This window comes from Plectropomus leopardus, chromosome 3 (genome assembly GCF_026936395.1).
Source record: "Plectropomus leopardus strain MGB_pleo_1.0 chromosome 3, ASM2693639v1, whole genome shotgun sequence".
NCBI lineage: Eukaryota > Metazoa > Chordata > Actinopteri > Perciformes > Serranidae > Plectropomus > Plectropomus leopardus.
The window spans coordinates 15062179-15084322 of record NC_142178.1 but is presented as its reverse complement, the minus strand read 5'-3'; the positions used below and the strand labels follow the sequence as shown (position 1 = coordinate 15084322).

General features: G+C 38.3%; 1 protein-coding gene across 1 annotated transcript; it reads right to left on the bottom strand.

Annotated features, from left to right (window-relative positions):
- Window positions 1–2187: 2187 nt before the first annotated feature.
- Window positions 2188–18959, bottom strand: cxcl12b (chemokine (C-X-C motif) ligand 12b (stromal cell-derived factor 1)). Its single transcript, XM_042485469.2, has 4 exons — window positions 18802–18959; window positions 15796–15913; window positions 8199–8282; window positions 2188–5637 (listed from the first exon to the last, which is right to left on the bottom strand). The coding sequence occupies exons 1-4, from the start codon at window positions 18866–18868 to the stop codon at window positions 5598–5600; spliced, it is 309 nt and encodes a 102-aa protein (XP_042341403.1). The 5' UTR covers window positions 18869–18959; the 3' UTR covers window positions 2188–5597.
- Window positions 18960–22144: the final 3185 nt, after the last annotated feature.

The window sequence follows — 22144 nt, the reverse complement described above, 5'->3', positions numbered from 1 at the left end:
CTGACTAGGAGCACCCCCAGTGTGACCTACTATACCGTGTCTAACAAGTATGTAGTGTGCAGTACACATGCGCACACTTCATCATACAGTATATCCTTCGCTGTCACCTTGAGCTGTGTGTGAGGTCCTGTACCATTTATGTCAACATTTACTCCGCTGCTTCATCTGCTGATTTGTCACTTCATCAATTTGTGCTTTTATTGTTCTCCGTGGACAACATTCATCGGATTCTGATTTTAATTGGTCCATTGGACTTATTTTATTGGTCACAACTGGCTTGTATTGTTTTATCTAGTTTTATTAAGAATATTTCACATTCTGACCCAAAGCCTCATTCTTGTTGTAAAAACCTCTAAATTCTCTTCTGCTGAACTGGATCAGAGCTACGGTCAGTAAGAATATATACAGATAAACATCCTGTACATATGTCAGCCACCTCCATCATGGCCGGGTCTCAGCTGAGTAAGCACAGAATAGAAATCCCATAATCATTTCTGAATGTGCCCAAAAGGCCCAAACATGCAACTCTCGCCCTCTAAACCGCTTGGTCCACGTCCAAAGTCATGTCTCATGTTCCTCGTATATATCTGCTCACAGGTCAGAGGTAAGAGCTGTACCATGAAATTAATCCGCTCTACATGGTTCCACTTTATTAGAGCTGACAGCCTCATACAGCTACATGGGCTCCCTGGTGTTGTGGTCGAGTAATGAACCAGCACAAATGAATACTTTTGAAACCTCGGGTCTTAGAATATCAGACAGCGATGTTAATGGCCATTACATGTGCCTCTCCTCTTAACTCCTTTACTGGAAAGAGATTTGCTGAATAGGTTTCAGTTCTGAGGTGGAAAATGTCAAGTGATAGTTCTGTTGAATTATTCATTGTGCCTCAAAGCGGTTGACTGTTAAGGTGAGGTTTTGGCCTGTTGATGCGTGGATTATTTTGGTGAAGCTACAACAGGAAGTCTGGTCTCCTGTGATTTTTTTTCTGTCTGCGGATAGAGAGGTTGACGGTCTGCAGTGCAACTTACCCCACCTGTCTGAGGTGTGGTGCAGCCACTTTTTATTACCATCTATGTGAGAATGAACTCAACATGACAGTTCTTGAAAGAGAGAAATATTCTATGCGAAGCATTTTCTACTTCAAAACTGCATCAGGAGACATTTCAGGTATTACTATTATGCCAAATGAATCCCTTTATTGTAAAATGAGTTGCTCATAGTGCTGCACCCACAAAGAATCAACACCTGACTCTACAGATGTGCTTGTTTCTTTTTTACGCCTTGATCTTTCTCCAAAAGGTAACCAGGTGTTTCGAGTGCCAATGACAATCATGAAAACAATACTTTATGCTGTAGCTGCTAAAATCTTGTAGGGTATTTCAAAAGTGAATATCAACTTGAAATCATATAAAATTTGTGTGATCAACCATTATGAAGAAGAAGTCCTCCAAATTTAAGAACAAAATTCGTTGTTGGTACAAGGCCCCTTAAATGAAATATAAAGGCGTTTGTTGATCTGGCGGTGCTATCAACAGGATGACACCGCTTGTTGGTGCCTTTCAAAAATGTTACATATCACTGTTGAATTGATTATGCCATTAAGATTTATTAGGTTTAGGTTAGGTTAACTTCTTTGTTAAGGTTTGGTTACCTTCATGGTTAATACTTTAAGATTAGGGAACAACTGAATAAAACGGATATCTCTTGTGTTCAAGTCCTTTTTTTTTGTTAACCCATACATTCACCCTGACCTATTTGCTGACCTGGTTGCTCTTTAATACTTTCACTTAACCTCCTCCTGCTCCAGACATAATTACTATAGACGCTAGAGGGTTTTGTCACTCGAATGTAAACAAGTGTCGATTTAGGAGTTATTATTGATCTCAATATGAATGTTTTGTTACTTGCCAGATAACATAATTACATTTTTTTAAAAATAAAGGAAGTCAGATGTTTGTCTCAAAATGTATTTGTGCATGTTATTCCATAACTGCTGATTGTATGAGTAGGCATTTATTTGCCAACAGGCCAGGCATAACAACTTAATAAGTGGATAGTTTTTCTCTAACTTGGTTTTGAAATCTCTCTGCCCCCTAATGGTCAGGAAACACTTAAAGTAGCTTTAAATTGATGAAATATACAGATGAACACATTTTTTGACAGATGAAATGCAGACATGCAAAGCAGATTTTATTGCATATGACTTTATTGAAAAAGGGCTTGAGTATCATAGCTAAAATATTGTCTCTTGTTCGACAAACAGTGACAATACAGATAATAATACTCTAATACATCTCACGTATATGAAGGATATGTGTCAGAAGCTGCCTCAAAAGAAATACTTCACATTGTCTCCGGGTCCAAAGTAGGACACAGGCACCCACTTTGATTGATTATCAACCCACTAATGACGATAAATGTGAACCTGAATGTATGTTTGGTCCAAATAATACCCACAAAAACAATCTGTAAAAGCTCAACGATAAACGAGTCTACAGTATGTAACTGTCTGACACAACTTAATCACATGAAATATTCTCTGCAGTGGCAGTTGAGTAATAGTGGTGCTAACACTGCAAGGGTTAATGTTTCTGCAGGGGTCACAACACTAAACATTAAAACACTTAATATCTAAATAATAAAACTAATGACCTGTAATTACATATTTATCTCATTAACACAATCAGTAATAGAAAAAGGTTGTTAACGTAATGCAGTATCCTTTTGTTGTTATTGGGATAATTATCATATTAAACATCATAGAAAGTTGGAAGTAATCACATTTTCTCTCGAGATGTAACTCTAGTAGTTAATACACTAATGTGCATGGATCATGGTTTTGTAATGGATGAAATGAGACTATCAGTGCATAAGGGAAACTGGGACATTTTTTATCTTATTTAGCAATGTGTTCAAACAAATGAGTACAATAATATAAAATGAAAGTCCATTAACTTCTATTACATTAATGGTAAATGAATTACACGTATGATTATTGCACCATTAGCTGCATATATGCGTATTACCTGTGATCAGGCACTTAGCAAACAGACCGCATAAAACAAAACAAAAACTGTAGCGATGACCACAACCAACATGACTTCCACTACAGTTTTAGCGGAAAAAAATGTGTGGCATGACAGCAGCTGAGTGAAAGTGAAAAGAAAGCCCATGGGGTGCTGGGAGTGTCCAGATTAAAAGCACATGTTGGCCGCTTGGATCTCAACTCAAAGGTTTGGTTCTTTTTTGGCTCAGTGACTCTATTGACACATCGTATATCAACCTCAGTAAAATTGTAAAAAATTGAATTAAGTGTTCGACGGGGACGACTGGTGGGGTGAATAGTTTCCCGAGGCATGTAACACAATGACAGTGGCTTTTGTTTTCAATCATTGTGTGTTGAATTTAACAGATTTATTCAGTTTACTGCTGTAACATCTCAGATTGGTCGGTAAGGAAACAGTGCAGACAGAACAGCAAACCAGCGGACAGCATTTGATTTGTTTTGGCTGTTGTTTTTTTATCCACATTTTTAAAAAAAGATGACAAAATAGTATTTTAACATTGCATACTGTGTAATAACAAACCTTTACATACATGTGAAATATGGCATGGAACCTTAAAAATGAAGCTAAATACTGTTTCTTGCATTTTATGGTTTAGCCTTCATTTAGTAGCTACTGCCTACTGTACATTGCATTAAAAAGCATTTAGTAAGATTATACACAATATAAAAATAAAACAATTACATTTAAAAGACACATCTGATAATAAAGTGGCTCAAATATATATAAAAAAGAAACTTTCTGTTTGCCACCACGAACATTCCCTTTGTTACATTTCTCATTCAGCTGTTTTACGTGACAATTTATTAGCTTTTCATTCCTACCAAGGACAGGTGTTGGTATGAAAATACTGCAGATGAATTGTCATGATATACATTTACCCATAATCCCTTTGACGAGAAGTAAATTAAAAAGAATTATGATGATCTTCTTCTTTCTTCTAACAATAAATGACATATAAAGTCATGCTTTTTGAGGTTCACAGGTTTCTTCACGTTGCATGTTTGGTCTCTGTTTACTGATATGTTCAAAAACAAAAAAGCTGCATTGATAAGTGTTTCATATCTTTATAGTATTTATCAGTACAGTATGGCCTTCGCATAACATCAGCTTTCCATTTCATTTTCCACATCAGACTAATATTAACAGCGCTTTAAATATTTTGTGACTGGTAAAAAACATAATTGTGTGTTATATAAAACTTAGAGATCACAACATCCAACCTTAAATCTTGCATAAAATAAACAGTGAAGTATAATTATGTCAATGGCTTTGACCCCTTAACTTGAATATATAGCACCACAACATCAGTACTTGCGTCTTTGCAGTGTGTGTGAACTTCCATCTCTTTTGTTTCTGATGATGAAGCTTGAAGACAATTAAAGATATAGTTCTGACATCGTCTGCCCTGATTGGTCACTGCATGTGAAGGCTTAACCCCATTGGCCAGCCTTTGTTACTGCCCCACAGCCCCTCGGGCATGAAGTAAAGCCACTTTGACGTCAAATTAGAGGAAACTTTTACATATAAGTCAGTAACGTCTTTATCCACAGTAATTTTTTAATCTACTAAAAAATATATTTATATATTAAAAAATAAAAATACAAATACTTTGAAAAACTTGTTGCCACTCCTTTAATGCTGCGATCAGATGGAATCGGGCAGAAGGAGAGCATCAGATAAACAAAAAAGTACACCGATGGAATGGCAAGACAGTAAATTGAAACATGCATGATGTAGTAATTTCCAGTAATTGTCCAGATTACCCCAGTTTTTACCTTCTGGTAAGGAGTTATGTAACATCCCGTTGTAAATTCTGTCACAGAAGACACCAAAAAGTATTTTAACTTTGAAAAGCAGTTTTACCGTCATGCTCTCGTCCACTAAAATGATGGTTTACCATCTACTGCCTCCCAGATTCCACGTTAACGCAGCATAAGTGGTGATATTAGTGTGAAAAAGTGGCATGGGTGAACTGACCTTTGTAGTTTGTGAGTTCTGCATTTCTTCTGTTTGCAAAACTACATTTAGCACATTTAACTATAATTCCACCAAGGAGGCAGATGTGAATATTTCTTCTGATGTGACATGAAAGTGGCATTACCCACAAACCCTTTGCGTGAGACAGAAAGCTCTTATTGATCCTCTCTGGCTGTGTGAAGTGAGAAAATACTATTTCCAGGCACACGATCAGAGTTAGTTTATATGTTGCACATTCAAACACACACTCTCTCGTGCACAGTGCTCACACACATACATCTGACATTTACATGTGTCCTGTCATTCAAAGGTATAATTGCACTTGCTGTTAACATGCAGAGTTGGAGGTGACTGCGTGGTTGTCCGGGGGGATCGGTGGCGGTGCAGGGGACGGCACAGTCTGGCGGTGAAGTGCTGGTTCTGCAAGCAGTCCAGAGAGGTGGACAGGTACATACAGCATGTTTACATACATCCATAGCAGTGACAGGGAGGTATACAGGTTAGACCCGAGGATGCCAGGCCTGACGACATACAGGTCTTCCCTTGGGTTTAGTTTTTCTTGTTACTGCGTCTTCGAGATTTCTTCACCCTGGAGAGAAACACAGAAAGATCAGTTAGTGTGAAAAGAGAAGAAGGTCATTGTTTCTTTTCTTTTTGCTGGACCAGATGGGAAATTCTATATGGTGACTTATTCACTGAAGATGTTGTCATGAAATCAAATCACATATAATGATGAATTACAAACAGGATGTCCTGCAGTTTTAACCCTGACCTTTAACCCTTAAAAACCAACAAATGTCATAGACGACAGTTAGTCTTACCAAGTACTAATGTTTAAATAATTAACTCTTGTGGTCCTAATATTTCGACTCATTGCCTCAATCTGTTTGGATTCACCAAAGTCATACAGTAATACAAACAGATTGAAACAGATGTAGGCCAAAAACTCTCGTGTTCTGCAAAGTTAAACTACTGTTTTTGTCAGAGGAGTCTGGTGACTTTTAAGAGAGCAATATACCAACTTTAGTTCTCTGTCTAAAAGGGCTGTCTGACAGCAAGGTAAAGTGGTGAAAATATCCTAAATATAGCTAACACTTAAACTATATATATATATATATATATATATATATATATATATATATATACATATATTGGTGGCTAAAGTACGTCTTGGTGCTGGTTGCACGGATGCTCTCGCTCTCTAGATTGGAGGTGTAAGAAAGTGGTGCACTAATGTATTAGCGCGCTAGCTCTCATGCCAATATTTGGTGAGTTTCTTTCTATTGAATCTAATTTAATCAAGTTTTAATGCTCCTATTAATGCACAAGGATGTGACCAATATGCAAATGAGCATATGAGGTAAATGATCAGCTTCTAGTCACCTCTGGAGCTTGTGCCAGCTACTTTGACTGCAGTGAAAAGGCACTGCTGTCCACAGCAGCACATTGCTTAGCTTGCACCAGCGGCACAAGCGGTGTCCCCAAACTGGGAGCATGCCAGCTGCCACCTACTCTATATAATACACTGACTGTGGGTAAGTCCCTCATACAACCCCACTTAAAAAAATCCAAACTATCCCTTTCACTCCCCATTCTCCTCCCTATGACTCCCATGCAGTACATAAATTTAGCGCTTCCTCTACTAGAGAAATGTTGTCAGGGTACATAATCCAGGCAGCGATAATGATTTCTTTCAAAAAAGTTATTAGAAAAATAAAAAGGAGGCATATGAATACAATTTATATGAGACAGGGTCAGAACTGCGGTCTTTTTCAGCCGAGGAGATGAAACATGCTGTTTGCAGCAGAGCTGTCAGGGACATGTAGGGGCCTCAGGTGTTAGCAAACAGTTTTGATAGGTGAACATCAGAGCATAGAAGTGTGATTTATATGTAACTGTAACTGAACATGAAAGAGGGTGATGCTGACAAAGTGCAGCCATGCTGTAAAAAAAAAGTTTCCTCCTTTAAAATGAGAAGAACTCAAGTTGTGATTTTCTTTTATGTGACAGCAGACTGCATTTCTACACAGCCCCCACACACGCAAGCACACATGCCCGCACGCGCGCACACACAGACTGTGTGTTCTTGGAAAATGAACAGGTTTAAAGTTACTCTCACTCCATTCATTCATGACTTCTATCATGATCACTGCAACCACACAGTTCTAACGCTGAAATCTTTAGTGCAGTTTTGGTGATTTTCACATTTGCCGTGTGTAACACTCCATTGAATAAGCTCAAATTGCCTTGTGGAAAAGCTTAAAATGATGCTGCTTCTCAGCTGACATGCTGCCTACCTTTTGCTCAAAGTTAAGATGAGTAATATAAACTCTACTCTACATACAGTAAGTGCAGTACCACATGTCAGCTTCAATAATCTACAACTCTTAGGATGAGACTTAATTTTCTAAGCACTTCTGTATTCACAAAGGTTCTTTACTAATACAATAAACAATATCTTGTAAATCCTCAGAAATGACTTTATTGTTTGTTTTCACATTGTGCTTCAGGTGTTTATGGTGTTTTAAGAAGCAGACATGCAGCCTGGCGATAATCACCACCAGACGTATTGGGAACATTTTTTTATGAGGAATGCACACATTTTAACTGCAAAGCTCATTAAAAACTGACTGAGCTGCTGCATTTTTTTACTATGAATAGTTTTTACCCACAATGCTGCTCCCCAACCGGGACAACTTTGTCGCTGGGGTGCAATTAGTGATGATAATTATGTGGAAAATGCTTCTTAGGGATAAAAAAGTCATGTTAAAAAAAATTATAAACACAGAATTTGGTGTATTTACTGTGAGAGCTGAGACATTAAAAATAATGAACATTTGATTCTTCTGAAGTCACAGCAACACACTTATTATGAGAAAAGGAAGCAGAGACACCAGTGGCAGATTTATCACTTTTCTTTCTTGTTGCTAATAATTTCACAGATAATAACTCAGCTGCTTACATCAACCATGTCAGCGATTTCAGAGAGTAACTGTCGGCAGGAAACTGAGAAATGGTCATTTGTAACAGTGGTTTATTTCTTCTTTGTGGGCTCTAAACTCGGCAGAAAAGACTGCTGTATTTCATTTCTGTCTTTGTCAGCGATGCTTGTGTCTGCACAGTGAGAGTGAAGAGGTTTTTTTTTCTTACTTGTTAATGGCGTTCTTTAAGTACTGCTGCAGCCACTTGGTCTCTGGGTTGATGCAAACTTCCCTGTTGCTCTTCAGCTTGGCACTGAGGGAGAAAAAAAGTAGAAATTGATGGATTAGACGGCACATTCTGAGTAGTTCTAATTTTAAAAAAGGAGCGGCAGAGATAGAGAAGAAACAAAGCATTTTTGTCTAATCCAAACTCATGTAATAAATCAGGCTCAAGGACGTGTGGTGCAGAATATTTTCACCCTGGGCTTCCTTTGTAGCTGAACATCCGGTGTTGGTATACAGTGCAGAGATTGTATCTATTTTATTAACTTTGTGGTTAACCAAAGTGTAACTCGACCGCTCAGTAACCTCGAGGAAACTTGACTGGCATTTTAATTAACACAGATCCTTAAAGAACGTCATTAAAGTTCCTCACTGGGCTCTGTAGGGCTCCACTTTTAACATTTTCTCTTGAGGACCACACAGGTGGGTTTGCATGTTTAGCTTAGTCATAAAATGTGTAAATAAACTGTGATATTATAACAAAACTTAACTGCATATATTTAAAATGATTGCATTTTTTTAAAGAGCAGGGGTTTTCAAAATCTGACATCATAGGCGCCCCTCAGACTAAATTAAGGCAAATAAAAACTGCCATTCCCAAAATGCTTTGGGAGATGTAAACACAAGAGTAAGCACTGTGATGTGTGCTGCAACTTGAGCCCCATTTATTTTCAACCTGTATATATTTATATGTTCGCATAATCAAAAAATAATTAAACATTAGTTATAAGCAGTATGCAATGCACTAATGGTTATACAGGCAACAATCACTGGATTACTTTGCTATTGAAGAAAACTTAAAATGTGTTGATTCTCAGGCTGGACTAAAAAAAAAAGCAGCTTTTCCTATTATTTCTGAATGTATTTATGGATGTTTATTCGTGCTGGGCACTGGAAATAATTCTTAGTCAGTGTAAGTCTCACTGAATCTAAAATTTGTTTTACATGTCTGTGTTTTGTTTTCTTTTACAAAATTAAAGATTTTCACACTATAACTTGATACAAAAAAGGCACAAATGACCCATAAAAATTACCAGAATTCAGGAAATTAAATGTCTGATGCTCAGTTTTCTGGTGGAGGATCCCAGCTCCCCCCATTTCATTAATGCCCCCAACCCTCCCCCTTTAAAAACAAAACCTACACCCTTGAAGTATGAATTTTGACACAAATTGCTGTGCTGAGGGTATTAATTGTCTTTCACCTCACACGATATCGTTGTCACTCACGATGTCTCTCCCTCTGTGTGTCTCATAGTTTAAGAACTTCTGTTCCAAAAAATACTGTAAGCTGATTTTCCACCTTTCACGGAGCCAGGAGTCTCAGTTCATGAGAGTACCTCATGAATCAACTTGTTGAAACTTGGAACTAGCTTTTATAGATGTGATCCATCACAACAAACTATCCGTCACCTTTAATCTTTCCATTATGGCTGTGTAGGAACATTTTAAAACCTTCTTTGATTGTCCCAACCTCCAACAGTTGGTAGAAATCTGATGTAAATGAACCACGACTGAGCACAAAGTCAAAACATAAACATCAAAACGAACAAGCATGTTTGGAGAGGAATAATGTGGCTGTTGTTATTTCTTGCTTTTAATGGTTGCTGGCCAGAAGTGTCAGATGTCAGAGCATCCTTAAAAGCAACGTTATAATGTTATTACGTTACTTACGTTACTTACGTTACTACGTTACGTTATTACATTAGTGTGTTTGTTACGTTAGTTACTGCTCACAACTAAAAGACCAAACAACAATATATATATAACTGTGATTTAAAATTAAGGTGACAAATCTTCACTATGATGGATTGCACCTTTCACAAGCAAGTTTCAACTCTCTGCAAAACAATTAAATGAATGGAAAATAAATGGCTCTCAGCAACAGGGGAAAATTTGCTAAAAAGCCACTGTAGCCTATAATTTGGATAATGGGGGCAGAAATGCACAATACATGCAATTTGCAGTTATAAAACGGAAACACACAAACCACTGGTATGGCTTTTTAAACCTAAATGCGCCGTATGTAACATTTATAATTCCTCAAAGCACCATAAAGATGGTGTATATATTTGAGAGGTGATTGTATAAGTTGAAGAGATAATGCTCTTAAGCTTTTTTTGTGGCTAATAAATCCTAATAATGTTATTTACTTTTTATGAAAACCAACTTCAACAAAAGCTCAACTTAATCTCAAAAACCCCCCAGAACATCTCCCAACACATCCCAGTTAAAACCGGAGGATTACTAACTTCTAACAAAGTGTCACTTTAATGTCAAGACTAAAAGAATCACGCTATTTCTGCTTAATTTAACAAAAGATAAGCATTATTTTAACCAAAAAAGGAACCCAGATTCCTTTGTTAGTGCATATCATAAAATAAAAAATACTAGCTCTATTTACAGTTGGACTCTTGTTGAATAAATCTAGGGACCTTGATGTTGAAATGAGCCCTATATGTCAGGACGATATCTGATATGTTTTATGAAGGCTGAGCTCAGAAACACCTCAGCTAAGCCCTAAAAACCTCAGCACATCCTACAACACATTCAGGCTGAAAACCAGAGGATTACTGCACGTAACAGGCTGTCACCCTCCGGCCGGCGGTGAAAAATCACAGCTCTCTGTTTCCACTCAGGGACAGCTGGAGGGGAGGCTCACCCCGCCGATCACACTGAACTGTGTGGCTTGTAAAACTGTCTCTACGCTGCACACAAAACATCCTAAATTTAGTTTGATGTAGAGTTTGTAGGGAAAACATTTTAGTCAGGCTGATTTAAGTCAAGAGTGAACTTGGCTCCTAATATAGGGATGCATTTCATATTGTTGCAGTCATTATTATAGTACTGGACAGGCCTGTTATTCCTTGTGAGGTGCTTGAAGTGTGTTTAACCTCTTTCTTCATCTAAGACGTGGCCTTTCACATTTTTCAGGCCAAGGACCCCTTAGCGCAAAAAGAGACGGAGCGAGGACCTCCGAGTACGTATACTGTGTAAAACTGAGGTGCATTGATCCTCTGATTATTTTGGGGTCGTCTCTCGTTTGCACTTGGATCAACTGGATTTAAGCTATAAAACATCCAGCAGGCCTATATAGCTTCATTATTACTGTTGAGTTGGTTTTAAGTTTTACTAACACTTTTAACACTACAAGAAGGTACAAAATAAGATTCCTTTAAGATTAAAATCTTGCAATTTACATTTTAGTCATGATTGTATCACAACATTTCTCACTGTGATCTGTGGAGCATTTGTGTTATATATTATTTATCTGTCAATATTACTAATTTTTCAATTCAATTCAACTTTCATTTTTAAACTTCTCTACTTTGACATGGATAAGCTGCGGCGGCAGCATCCTCAGGAAATTTTGGATCGGGTGGTCAGATGGGACGATTGCAAATTGACTAAAAGCCATAACTTAAAAAATAATGATTTAATTTATTTGATTCACTGACACTGATATACTTTAGCTTATGCATCGACTAATACTGGTACAGTTAACATTTTGAGTTGCGCAACAAACCTGTTAAAATGTTTTATGTATGTCTTAGGTGATTTTTTTCTTTCTCCATAAAAAAGATAAATAAACACCTTTAATTTTAGCCTGTGTAGTTTCACAAATATCACTACCTTTGTGCTAGCTTTAAAGAATGAACACTTTTACAGACAGTTATATCGGCCTCAAACTATTTTTTTGCCGTGGAGGGAGCTGCCACTGTGAATAAGTTGGTAAAAATATATGTAAAACATTTGTTACTCCACATAATTCCTTACTGGGTTAAGTGTAACAACTATCATGTCCAAATCAAAAGACAATTTGACAGGACAGCACGAGTGTAAAAGGGGAAGAGAGAGAGGGGGTGACATGCAGCAAAGGGCCAAAGCAGGAATCAAACCTACAGCCGCTGCGGCAAGGACAAAGCCTCTGTACATGGAGTGCCCGCACTACTCACTGAGCCGCCAGGCGCCCCATGTCCTTGTCTTTTTAAACTGTTTATTAAACAAGAAATCTCTCCTGTTACTTTATTATGTTCATTATTATTATTATCTGTTCAGTAGACATGAAACCTTATTGCACATCTTTGCATCCTGGAAGAAGGATCCCTCCTCAGCTGCTCTTTCTGAGGTTTCTATCATTGTTTCCACTGTGAAAGGGTTTTTTGGGGAGAAGTTTTTCCTTGTTGTTTGTCTTAAAACCCTCAGAGGTTATGATATATGTTGTTGGACTTTATAGATCAAATTGAAATTGAAACTGAATTGGAATCACTATTTGTCCAGCCCTTTGGGGCACGCTTTGTGATTAGGTTACAATGAACTTCGACTTGATCCATCTGTAAAGCGCTTTGGGTTGCCTTCCTTTGGGTCTATAAATATATTGGCCTTGCCTTGCCTATAACAGTGAAGCAGAGCTACAAGGATTTCTGAATGATCCCACTTTATGACGAACAGCTCTGTGGCCGCAGAGAGTGCATGTTCCTGTGAGGGATGTCCAGCCTGCTGATGGAGAGCTGAGCTAAATATTTATGAGGGGATTTGTTCTGCTATCAGATTAACTGCTGTGAGAGTGTCAGATCTGTTGGGGGTTATGCAGCGGGGTCTTGCCCCCCTCGAAACATGTGGATCTCACACCTCGGTGGCAAAAGGTCGTGTATGAGAGTTAACAACTGAAGAGGTGTCTCGCCTCACTGTTCCTCTGTCTCCTCCCTCCATCTCTCCATCGCACAGCTCTGCAAATTAAACACATTCCTCTGCGCCTCCTCATTGCTTTCTGATTCAATTTGAACCCCCCCCACCCCTTGTTACCTCTTTAATACGCCACCTCCCATATTTCTCACTCCATTTAGACGCACACATGCACGCGAGCAAATGGTCCCTAAAGTTAAAAGAGCAGATCAGGAGCATCAATCCAAGCATCAGCTCCAAATCCCTCAAACTAACATGCGAGTCAGGAGGCCAAACAGCTCAGTAACTGGATCCATGTTTGCTTTTCCTCCTGGGATGTCCCCTTCTTCCCCTCCTCTTTTATTTTATTAGGGGTGGCCTGGCTCATCCGCCCAGGAGCTCTCTGCTGTTTTGATGTGTCTCGCTTCATCCTGTTTATCTGTCTGCTTGTCTGGATGACCAACTGAGAGGCGAAACCTTAATTGACTTGGCTGGAATTTGAGGGCCGGAGTTCCACAAGCAGCAGGTAGTAATTATTTCACAGCAAGTTAATACCAACAGCATGCTGGGACGGGTGGGGGGATAGCACGGTGGGACACGGGGTTGAGGGGGGGAGGGGGGACAGAGGGTTTAGTGTTACCGACTTTCTTTCATCTGCATCAATAGAGATATCGGAGCAACTCTGCTGGCTCCTTGTCTCATGACTTCTTGACTCCTTTGGCCGTTTTCTGGAGGAAGGTTAGAGGGAGTTTGTGTCCCGGCCGGAGCGCTGCATGTCCTCTCTGACCTTTTGCCATCCGCTCACCCCTTCACAGTCATTACACCCCCCTCCTTTTCTGGCAGAAGCCCCACAGCCTTTTTAGCCTTTTGGCTGTGAGGCTTCTGCCGTCCCGTTTTCTATAGCGGACAAATGAATGAGGCTTTTTAGTTAATGTGTTCCAGACTACTGACATTATGCTCGATGTTGCCGGGCAGTTTGAGGCGGGAAATAAAAAAAAAAAGTGGTAAGGGACACAGGGGGTCAGCAGAAATACAAAGGTAATCACTCTGACCTTTAATTATTGCTTCCTTTGCAAAACATAAACGCCCCCCCGAGCTCCGGCCGTTACTGCTTTCCTCTTTCTGAGAGGATCGTGTTGTTTTAAACTCGGGCCTCTCATTAGGGAAGAATAGAAGGATATTAACATCACTCTTCACACTTCCACTCTCAAACTATCTCAACTGAGTTTAGTCCAGTGGTTTACTATTCCATTTTTATTTAACAAACCAAATAATGGTGAAAAGTGAGGGAATTAAATAGTAAAAAAGTAAATACATTTAAAAAAGATAATGTAGCACCATGCATGTTACAAAGATTAGCTGTCATGTGACAAAAACCTAAAAATTGTGGTTTTAGAAAATTAAAACGTAATAAAAGTCATGTTTTTGTTTTTCCACTAAGCAATTTGGGGTAGTTAGGTTTTTATTTCCACTTTTGGTTTTGTTAGGGCAATATCAGCAACTCTTATTTTAAGACTCGTCTTTTGATTATATTTCTGCCTTTAAGTTGAACATCACCCATAAGCCATTTTCCTTTATAGTTTGCTTCACATTTTTGTCTGTATCACTTATCCTAACTCCTTTGTTAATATATAACTTTGCATCACCAAAAAAATCTGGTTTTATGTCGCGTCCCTTTTCCTTTAGGAGCTTGGCTGTAACAGAAGGCTATTTTTTCAATGTCTTTGAGTATAAAAATTAAGAATTAAAAAATATATCAGCACAATAACCGGTATTTTAGGAGGCAGAAGCTCAAAAAAAGGGTCATTGGTTAAGGCAGACTGAGGTGAATGTAAGTGGAAATATCTCCTTATTTTGAAGATTGCAAATAATCAAATTGAATAAAATCAACAGAATGGTTTGATAGTGTGCAATCGGCAGATAATCAGCTTTGATGGCTTAATTACTTATTTCAGTGCATTTTGAAGTGCAACTGTTGATTATTAATACTTGCAGGTCTTTAATCTTTTGTCATACTGTACGATGTATGTGTGCATATGTGTGACCGTTTAGTTTTTCACGGTTATTTATTAAAATTAAAATTCAGATTCTTGTTCTGTGTTTATTTTTTATTCTAATAATGTATTAGTTAGTGTCAAAAGACCCAGGGCTATCATGACATGATTTCATATAAGTAGATCTAATTTAATTCATTTTAATGAGATTAACCATAATTATATTTCTATGACTGCAGGATTTCAGTAGCAAACGTGAATAAGTGTTTTATATATCCCTTTAGTATTTCTTTAAGATCTTTCACATTCTTCATTTTGCACATCCCCACCTATTCCATTGCACCCACATGCCATTAATCAGCGGTTTCTCTGCATATTACTTTGCAGACATTCAGGGCCGGGCACCACAATCACTCACAACACAGCAGAGACGTCAAACATGATGAGAAGAGCTCAATTTTAGCTGCACTGTTGTAATAAACTGTTTGTGCAACAAGGTGGAATGACTGTCAGAACGTGACGTTACTTCTCACTCAGGTGGATGAATAAAATCTTATACGTAGGCATAAACATCCACTTAAAACAAAGAATTAAAAGACCATTAAAACTATTTATCGTAGAGTTTAAACTGTGCCTTAACCTTTGGCTTATGGAGAGCTGGCATGGTCTTTGCAGCACATTTGGCAAAGTACCAGAAACTTGACTTCGCTATTTTGACTCTGACCAACACAGCTACTAAAATGAACATAAATACACCAGCATCTGAAGGACTTAACTTAAACGAGCCACATAATTGACCGAAACCTTCAAATGATCATCAAACGTTCACATCAGGAAATACCTTTCTTTAAGTTAAGCACCGCAGTAATTTTACACTCATTCACTTACATGACTTGGAAGGGGCAGTTGGGTGTGTGGAGGAATTTGAGCTCTTTGATGGCGCGCTGAGGAACCGTGTTGAGGGTAGAACGACACCAGCACCGCTCAACCAGACTGATGGGCTTTGCTGCAAACACATAACAAGGAAAATTGCAAATCAGAATTATCATAAAGAAAAAAAAAGTGACAAAAAAATAAATAAATTGTGCAGTAAAAACAAATAGATTAAATTGTTATGACACTTACTGTTCAGCTCAGTTACAAAAGCAGTTTTATAACATTAACTTAAATAATTCACTTGATTATCAAACTCACACACACACACACACACACACACACACACACACACACTGAATCACTATTTAAAATTTATGTACAAACTGTGCAACAAAGTGTGGCAGAGCACTTCAAAATAATACTGTTGATTTAACAAAGAAAATGTGTTTTGATCCAAAGGTTTTGATCTTATTTTGGAATTTTAGACTTTTCAAATGCAAATGTATTTTTTCTCTCTGTAGTTCATGCATAATTAACTTAATACTTGAACAATTATACTGTTCAGAAGTAGGTAAAGCGGCTGCGACATGTTATTTTCTATTCAACGGTTTAAATATTTCATTGTTCACAGGGGTCAAGGGGTCGTTTTGGATCATATGAGGATTAAAATATTAACATCAACTTAAATGAATAAGCCAAATTCAAACACAGTAGCGTCTACCTAATTTCAGGCATGATTGAAAGTATCACTTCCCTCATGCGACAAATTAAAAGCATGTTTAATCTACTGTAACGAGGCTTTACAAAGCATGGGACCGTGTGAGTTTACCTGCCACTGCTCTGAACAACATGTTCATTAAAAAGAGATTAACCCTGTTCTGACCATTCACACTCACACATACACAGAATTTCAGCTTTTCACTCCCCCAGCATTCAATCCAGCCACTCTGATAAAGAAGGGTCCTCCACATTCAATTTTCCAATATTTGCCCCTTTTATGTAAGACCACTCTTTGGCTCAGACGCCATCAACAGCCTCAGAGGAAATCACCTCAAGTACATTCTTAAAATGATTACAAATCACCCCCGCTCCTCCATGGAGGCTTGTGGGGGCCCAGAGGACCACAGACGCACAAGAATAACTCCACCCAATTACACCCAAGTACACCCAATTACAAACTTTTAGATTGTGAAGATTGTAGCTTTGATTTCCCTTTTTGAGTTTACAGATTTCCCAAAGAAATAATGATGGTTGTAAAAATGTCAGTGAAAGGATGAAAAGAAACTCCCTGTAATAAAACTCTGAATTAAAAATCCATCTCAAAAGCCTTGATGCTCTACAGTTCTTTTGATTACATGCAAATGGTTTAAAAGGAAAACTGCTTGCGTGTGAGTCACAAAATTATTTCAAAAGTTCACAGAGCAGATGTTAATTTTGCAACCCCTCAGTCTTTGTATAGGCCATTTCCTGCCCTCATGAGCACAAACTCACAAAATCAAGTGCACCATGTGTAAAAACAGACCTTTGTTTTAACATTTTCCCATTGACATGCAGGTCTAAAATGCAACACCAAATGTGCTGCCACAAATGGCTAAATCCTCAGTAATATCAGCCTAATGACTCACACCCATTCAGGGTCTTTTCTCATGCAAACTAAGGGATCATTATGCAGCACCGGGGCAAGAACCGAGCATCCACTGCTATCACTGCTGCATTGTTTATCCCTAATTAGAAACTAATTAAAAGAAAGCAAAGTGAAAAGATAAATACACACTTTAGACCTGACTCTTTAATATGCAATGAGGGGTCTCACCGTGAGCCGAAACAGCAAGCTTAACATAACGCAGACCAGGCGACTTAACACCCCGGTTGTCTCCTACCAAGGTTAACATGTGGGAGATTAATGTGAGGTCACTGGAAACCGCACTCCTCCTGTGGTACGTTAGGGGTTTTTGTCCAAAATACTGAAATTACTGGAAAATTTGCAACCTCATGTATTGCTTATTAAAAAAGATATTAATCCCCTTAAATGTTACAAAAACTTGCTGCAGCAGAAATATTCATTATTAAGTGCAGTCAATATGCTGTAATTCAACTTTCTGTTCCACCAATAAAGGGCTCCAATTGACAGGTATTTTAGTTATAAAGTAATCTGCTGATTATATCCTCAATAAATCATTTTACAAAATAAAATGTCACAACTCAGAATTTTCTTAAAGCCTAAATTGACATCCTCAATATGCTTATATATTGCTACTAATAGTCTAAAATCCAAAGCTGTTCAATTTGCTCACCAGCAAAAAAGAAAAAAAAGAAGACGAAAAATCATCTTTCAAAAGGCAAAATAAGCAGGGCTTAGTCCATCAGTTGATTCTCAAAACAGTTTAATAATGTCAAAATTTAAAAATTATTTGATCAATCGTCTAATCTTTTTAGCTCCTTAGCCAATAAAGGTAACTGGTGGATGAATAATTTGGGAGTAAATGTCTACTTTCTTATAACTATTTTTCCATGCAATGTAATAAAACAAAACCAGAACAGTGTATTAAGTTGATTTTACCAGCCATAAGTGCAACAACAGATTTTGTTTTAAAAAAGGTATCTTTCTATCTGACAACAAATGAAACACATCAACCATCCAACAAAAATCAAAATTCAGGCAAATAAAAATTGACAGAGAACCAACAATATCAGAAGATGAGCTCTGATCATTTTAAAGGGTAACTGAGATGTCAGACACTTGATTTTACATATAGGTATAGACTGTAAGAGTATAGACTGAATCCAGAACTTTTTGAAAAGTTCCTTCACAACCAAAATCAAAATAATCCAAATGATAAAAGCCTCTATATACAGACTACATGGATCTTAATCCCCTCCTCCTCTCTGAGACTAAAACATCAGAATGAACAAAATTCCTGCAACCAAAAATCGGTCAAACCTTTAAATAATATGAAACCAACAATCTCTGCACCATTAAAAATTTCCCCCGAGTCTCCGTCCCTATGCTGGACTCACCGTTGGAGGTTGGTACATGTGTGGCCACGGCCAGCAGAGCCGTCAGCGCCAGCAGTTTGACATCCATGGTGGCGGGCTAACAGGCTGCAGGAGGGCTGCTCTCTCTGCTACAATCCAGGGCGCAACTGTGAGCGCCAGCTTTGCTGTGCACTGTGTTAAGTCTTCAGATGGGAGAGAGAGTGAGAGAGAGGAGGGAGGAGGAGGAGGAGGAGGAGGGGGGAGGGAGTCCCACTTTCTCATGAGGGAGGGGGGTCCCAGCATGAGAGGAGGTGAGAGGAGGGGAGGAGAGGGAGGGAGCAGCAGCGAGTCAGTAGAGACTTCCTCAATTGTAAATGTGTTGGCTGGGTATCAAGGAGAAAGTCTGAGGGGAAATCTCTCTCTTTCTCTCTCCTTTTCCTGTTTTACCTTCATTTTTTTCAATTTTCCACCTTTCTCTTACTTTTTCTGCTGGCCTCGTGTATTTTGTCACCTTTGTCATTCTTTTTTCCCCCCTTTTTTCATTTTGTCTTCCTTGTCTTGCCACCTGCTACACACACACGCACGCACACGCGGTCCTCACTCACAGACTGTTCTCAGAGCCAGGACTCCCTGCTGTTGCACTGATATTGTTGTATAATTCATCAGACTGTTGTGTTGTTGTTTACAGCCACATAGACTGCTCTGTCTCTCACTCTCTTGTCTGACTGTGTCTCTCTCTTGTTGACTCTCTGTCATCTGGATCGGCTCCCATCCATGACGCCTGCTTCATGTCTTCACTGGGCTCCTCTGGATTTCACATCACTGTCTGCTCTGTGATGAAACTATTAAAGGGCTGTTTTGACATGCCAATTGTACCATTAAAATGAAAATGGGACAAGATGTGTTGAACAAAAATGTGAGTCATCACTGTGGACTCGTTATATTAACTTATGTGACTGACTACTGGAGCCAAGATGCTTAAAAAATGATTTGGAGAGGAAGCTTTTGCTTTTGTTTGCCAAATATCAGTGGGATGGGACCAAATGCCATTTGATTTTATGGCTTCAAATGACAAATTTCAGATCAAATTAAAAATAATGATGAAGAAAAAACATTCATAGTCCTTTTTTTTTTATTTTACAAACAGAATTAATAAAAAAAATTGGAAACCTTTATATCTGGCTAGATGTGAGGATCTCCGATTTCTATAAAGGATGGTCTGGATTTGATTTCTTTGGAGACTAAAAGTGTTTTTACAAGGACGGCTTTTCTGGCCATGTTGACAATGTTATTTTGTACATTTAGATTTAATAGCAGTTAGGACTGATTCCAACAGACAGCTGTAAATAAAACCTCCTTTTGCTTTCACAGAAAATACATATTTTCCTGACCTTCTTAAATGTTTAGATAAATGTGCAGAGAAAAACTGGAGATAACTCAAACTCATTTGACGTTCTTTTTTCCCTGTTGATCTACAAGCTTTGTGATGCAAACTAAGACAATATATTTAAAAAATATACAACTGACAATATTTAGCAGTCAACATATTATGGAATACAAAATAAAAATATGACAGATTAGAAAGGCATGGCACATAATGTGAATTCCTCATTCTCCATGAACTTTTTTTCCTGTTGTCCCAAGATCACAACCGAACAAGTGAGGCTTTTTAAAAAAAATCAGTCAACCCAACCAAAAAAAGTTAATTTCAAACAAAAATGATTCAGTCAATTATCCACTCAGTGACTGTATCAAAGGAACAGTTCGGCACTTTGGAAAAATACATATTCATATTTAGCTTGCAGAATGTAGCATGATTTCACTCATATAACTCTTGGCAAGGAAGTTATTAAAGGCGCTCCCCAAAATGTTTAACTATTCATTTAATAGTGTGAAGAAATGTTAAGTGTATAGTAACAGATAAAGCCAAGCAGTGCTGGTTGTAGTTTTATTATATAGAATAGCTGATATGATGCATAAAACTACACATTGTTATTAAGTTGTGTTACATAAACAAATGATAGTGATGTGCATGAATATCTGACTTTAGATGATATCTGCTGGAGATGTAACAAACACACAGCAGAATGAGAGAGTGTGGGTGTTGTAACAGGTGGGCAGTGAATACAAGCCGTCAGGGACTGATGTGAGGTCACATGTTTCTGAAACATTTATTCTACGTTAGGATCTGATGGAGAACTTCCAACTTCATCTGGAAAAAGAGGACTGAAACAGTGAGCAGTGATGTAACAGGACACAGATGTGTGTGTACATGTTGCTGTGCAATAAGCAGGTGTGTATATGTCTGTACGTGTGTGTGTGTTTCTGAAAACATGCATGCAATTATGCATGTTTTTGTCTCCTTTCCCTCCGTTCTGCTGCATTGAATCCAGCAGCTGGTAACTGAAACTGGTCTTCATGCCAGAACTTGACGCTTTCCCTGTCAGAGCTGTTGGAGGTTATTCAACGCCACCCACCCCCACCCCCATCTGCAGCCCCTACCACCACCACCAGTAATAAAAGTATACACTGCTAAAGACTGCCTGTCAGTTCATACACTCAAACTCCTCCCTGCAGTTTACAGGCCTGTACCATGGTGGTGTGCTGAGAGAGAACTCGCAGGTCTGAGTCCTGCTGCTGTAAGCTGTAAACCTGAGAGGGTGTTTACTGTTGGCCAGAGAGTCCTCCAGTATAACCGCAGAGAACAGTGGGGAGATGAAACTGAGCTGTGTAGAGGCAAACATCAAATCACCATGGCAGGCTGTGCACCATTTTCTTGTATAATAATTTGGAAGGTTGCAGTTGTGTGACCAATACGCTGACAGGGGTGAAGATGGGAGAAGTATTAAGGGTGAAAGTCCATGTAAGGAGGCAGGTTGGAGTAGCAGGTGGGTCAAACAAACAAAGGACTTTCCCCTGGGAGACCAGTGATTGTGTGCTGTGTGAAACCAGGGGAACTTTTGGTTATTTTGAGCTCATTACAATATTTTCTTTCCTTGACCTAAGTTACATATCTTTAAAAGTACACAACTTTATGTTAAGTGCGTAACACAAAAATATTAATCACAAAGTGCTAATTCATTAGATAGGCCTATCATACAAGTTGTGTGATGATACATTGACCTTGGAGAAATAACCTCTTTTTTTTTTTTTACACACATTGTGTGTTTTTATTGTTTTTTGTAACAACAAAGTAACACCACAAAATCCAGTTTTTAATTAATGTTCATAAAAGTACCACAATTTTAAGATACTTTTAAAGATTTTTTTTAAAATAGGAAATGATTTAATAGCAACATTGCTTATCAGAAACATATAATTGTAACAGTTTTCACTGGAATGAAAGCTTTAAATTGAGGCTTTTCAAAAGCGACTGTAGTGTCAG

What these genes read in the sequence shown, in the direction of transcription:
- cxcl12b (XM_042485469.2), bottom strand. Translation starts at nt 18,868, where the DNA reads ATGGATGTCAAACTGCTGGCGCTGACGGCTCTGCTGGCCGTGGCCACA. An exon ending in AACTGCCCCTTCCAAGTCAT is followed by an intron (nt 8,283 to 15,795) that starts GTAAGTGAATGA and finishes TTTCTCCCTCAG; the next exon opens with TGCCAAGCTGAAGAGCAACA. An exon ending in TTAAAGAACGCCATTAACAA is followed by an intron (nt 5,638 to 8,198) that starts GTAAGAAAAAAA and finishes GTTTCTCTCCAG; the next exon opens with GGTGAAGAAATCTCGAAGAC.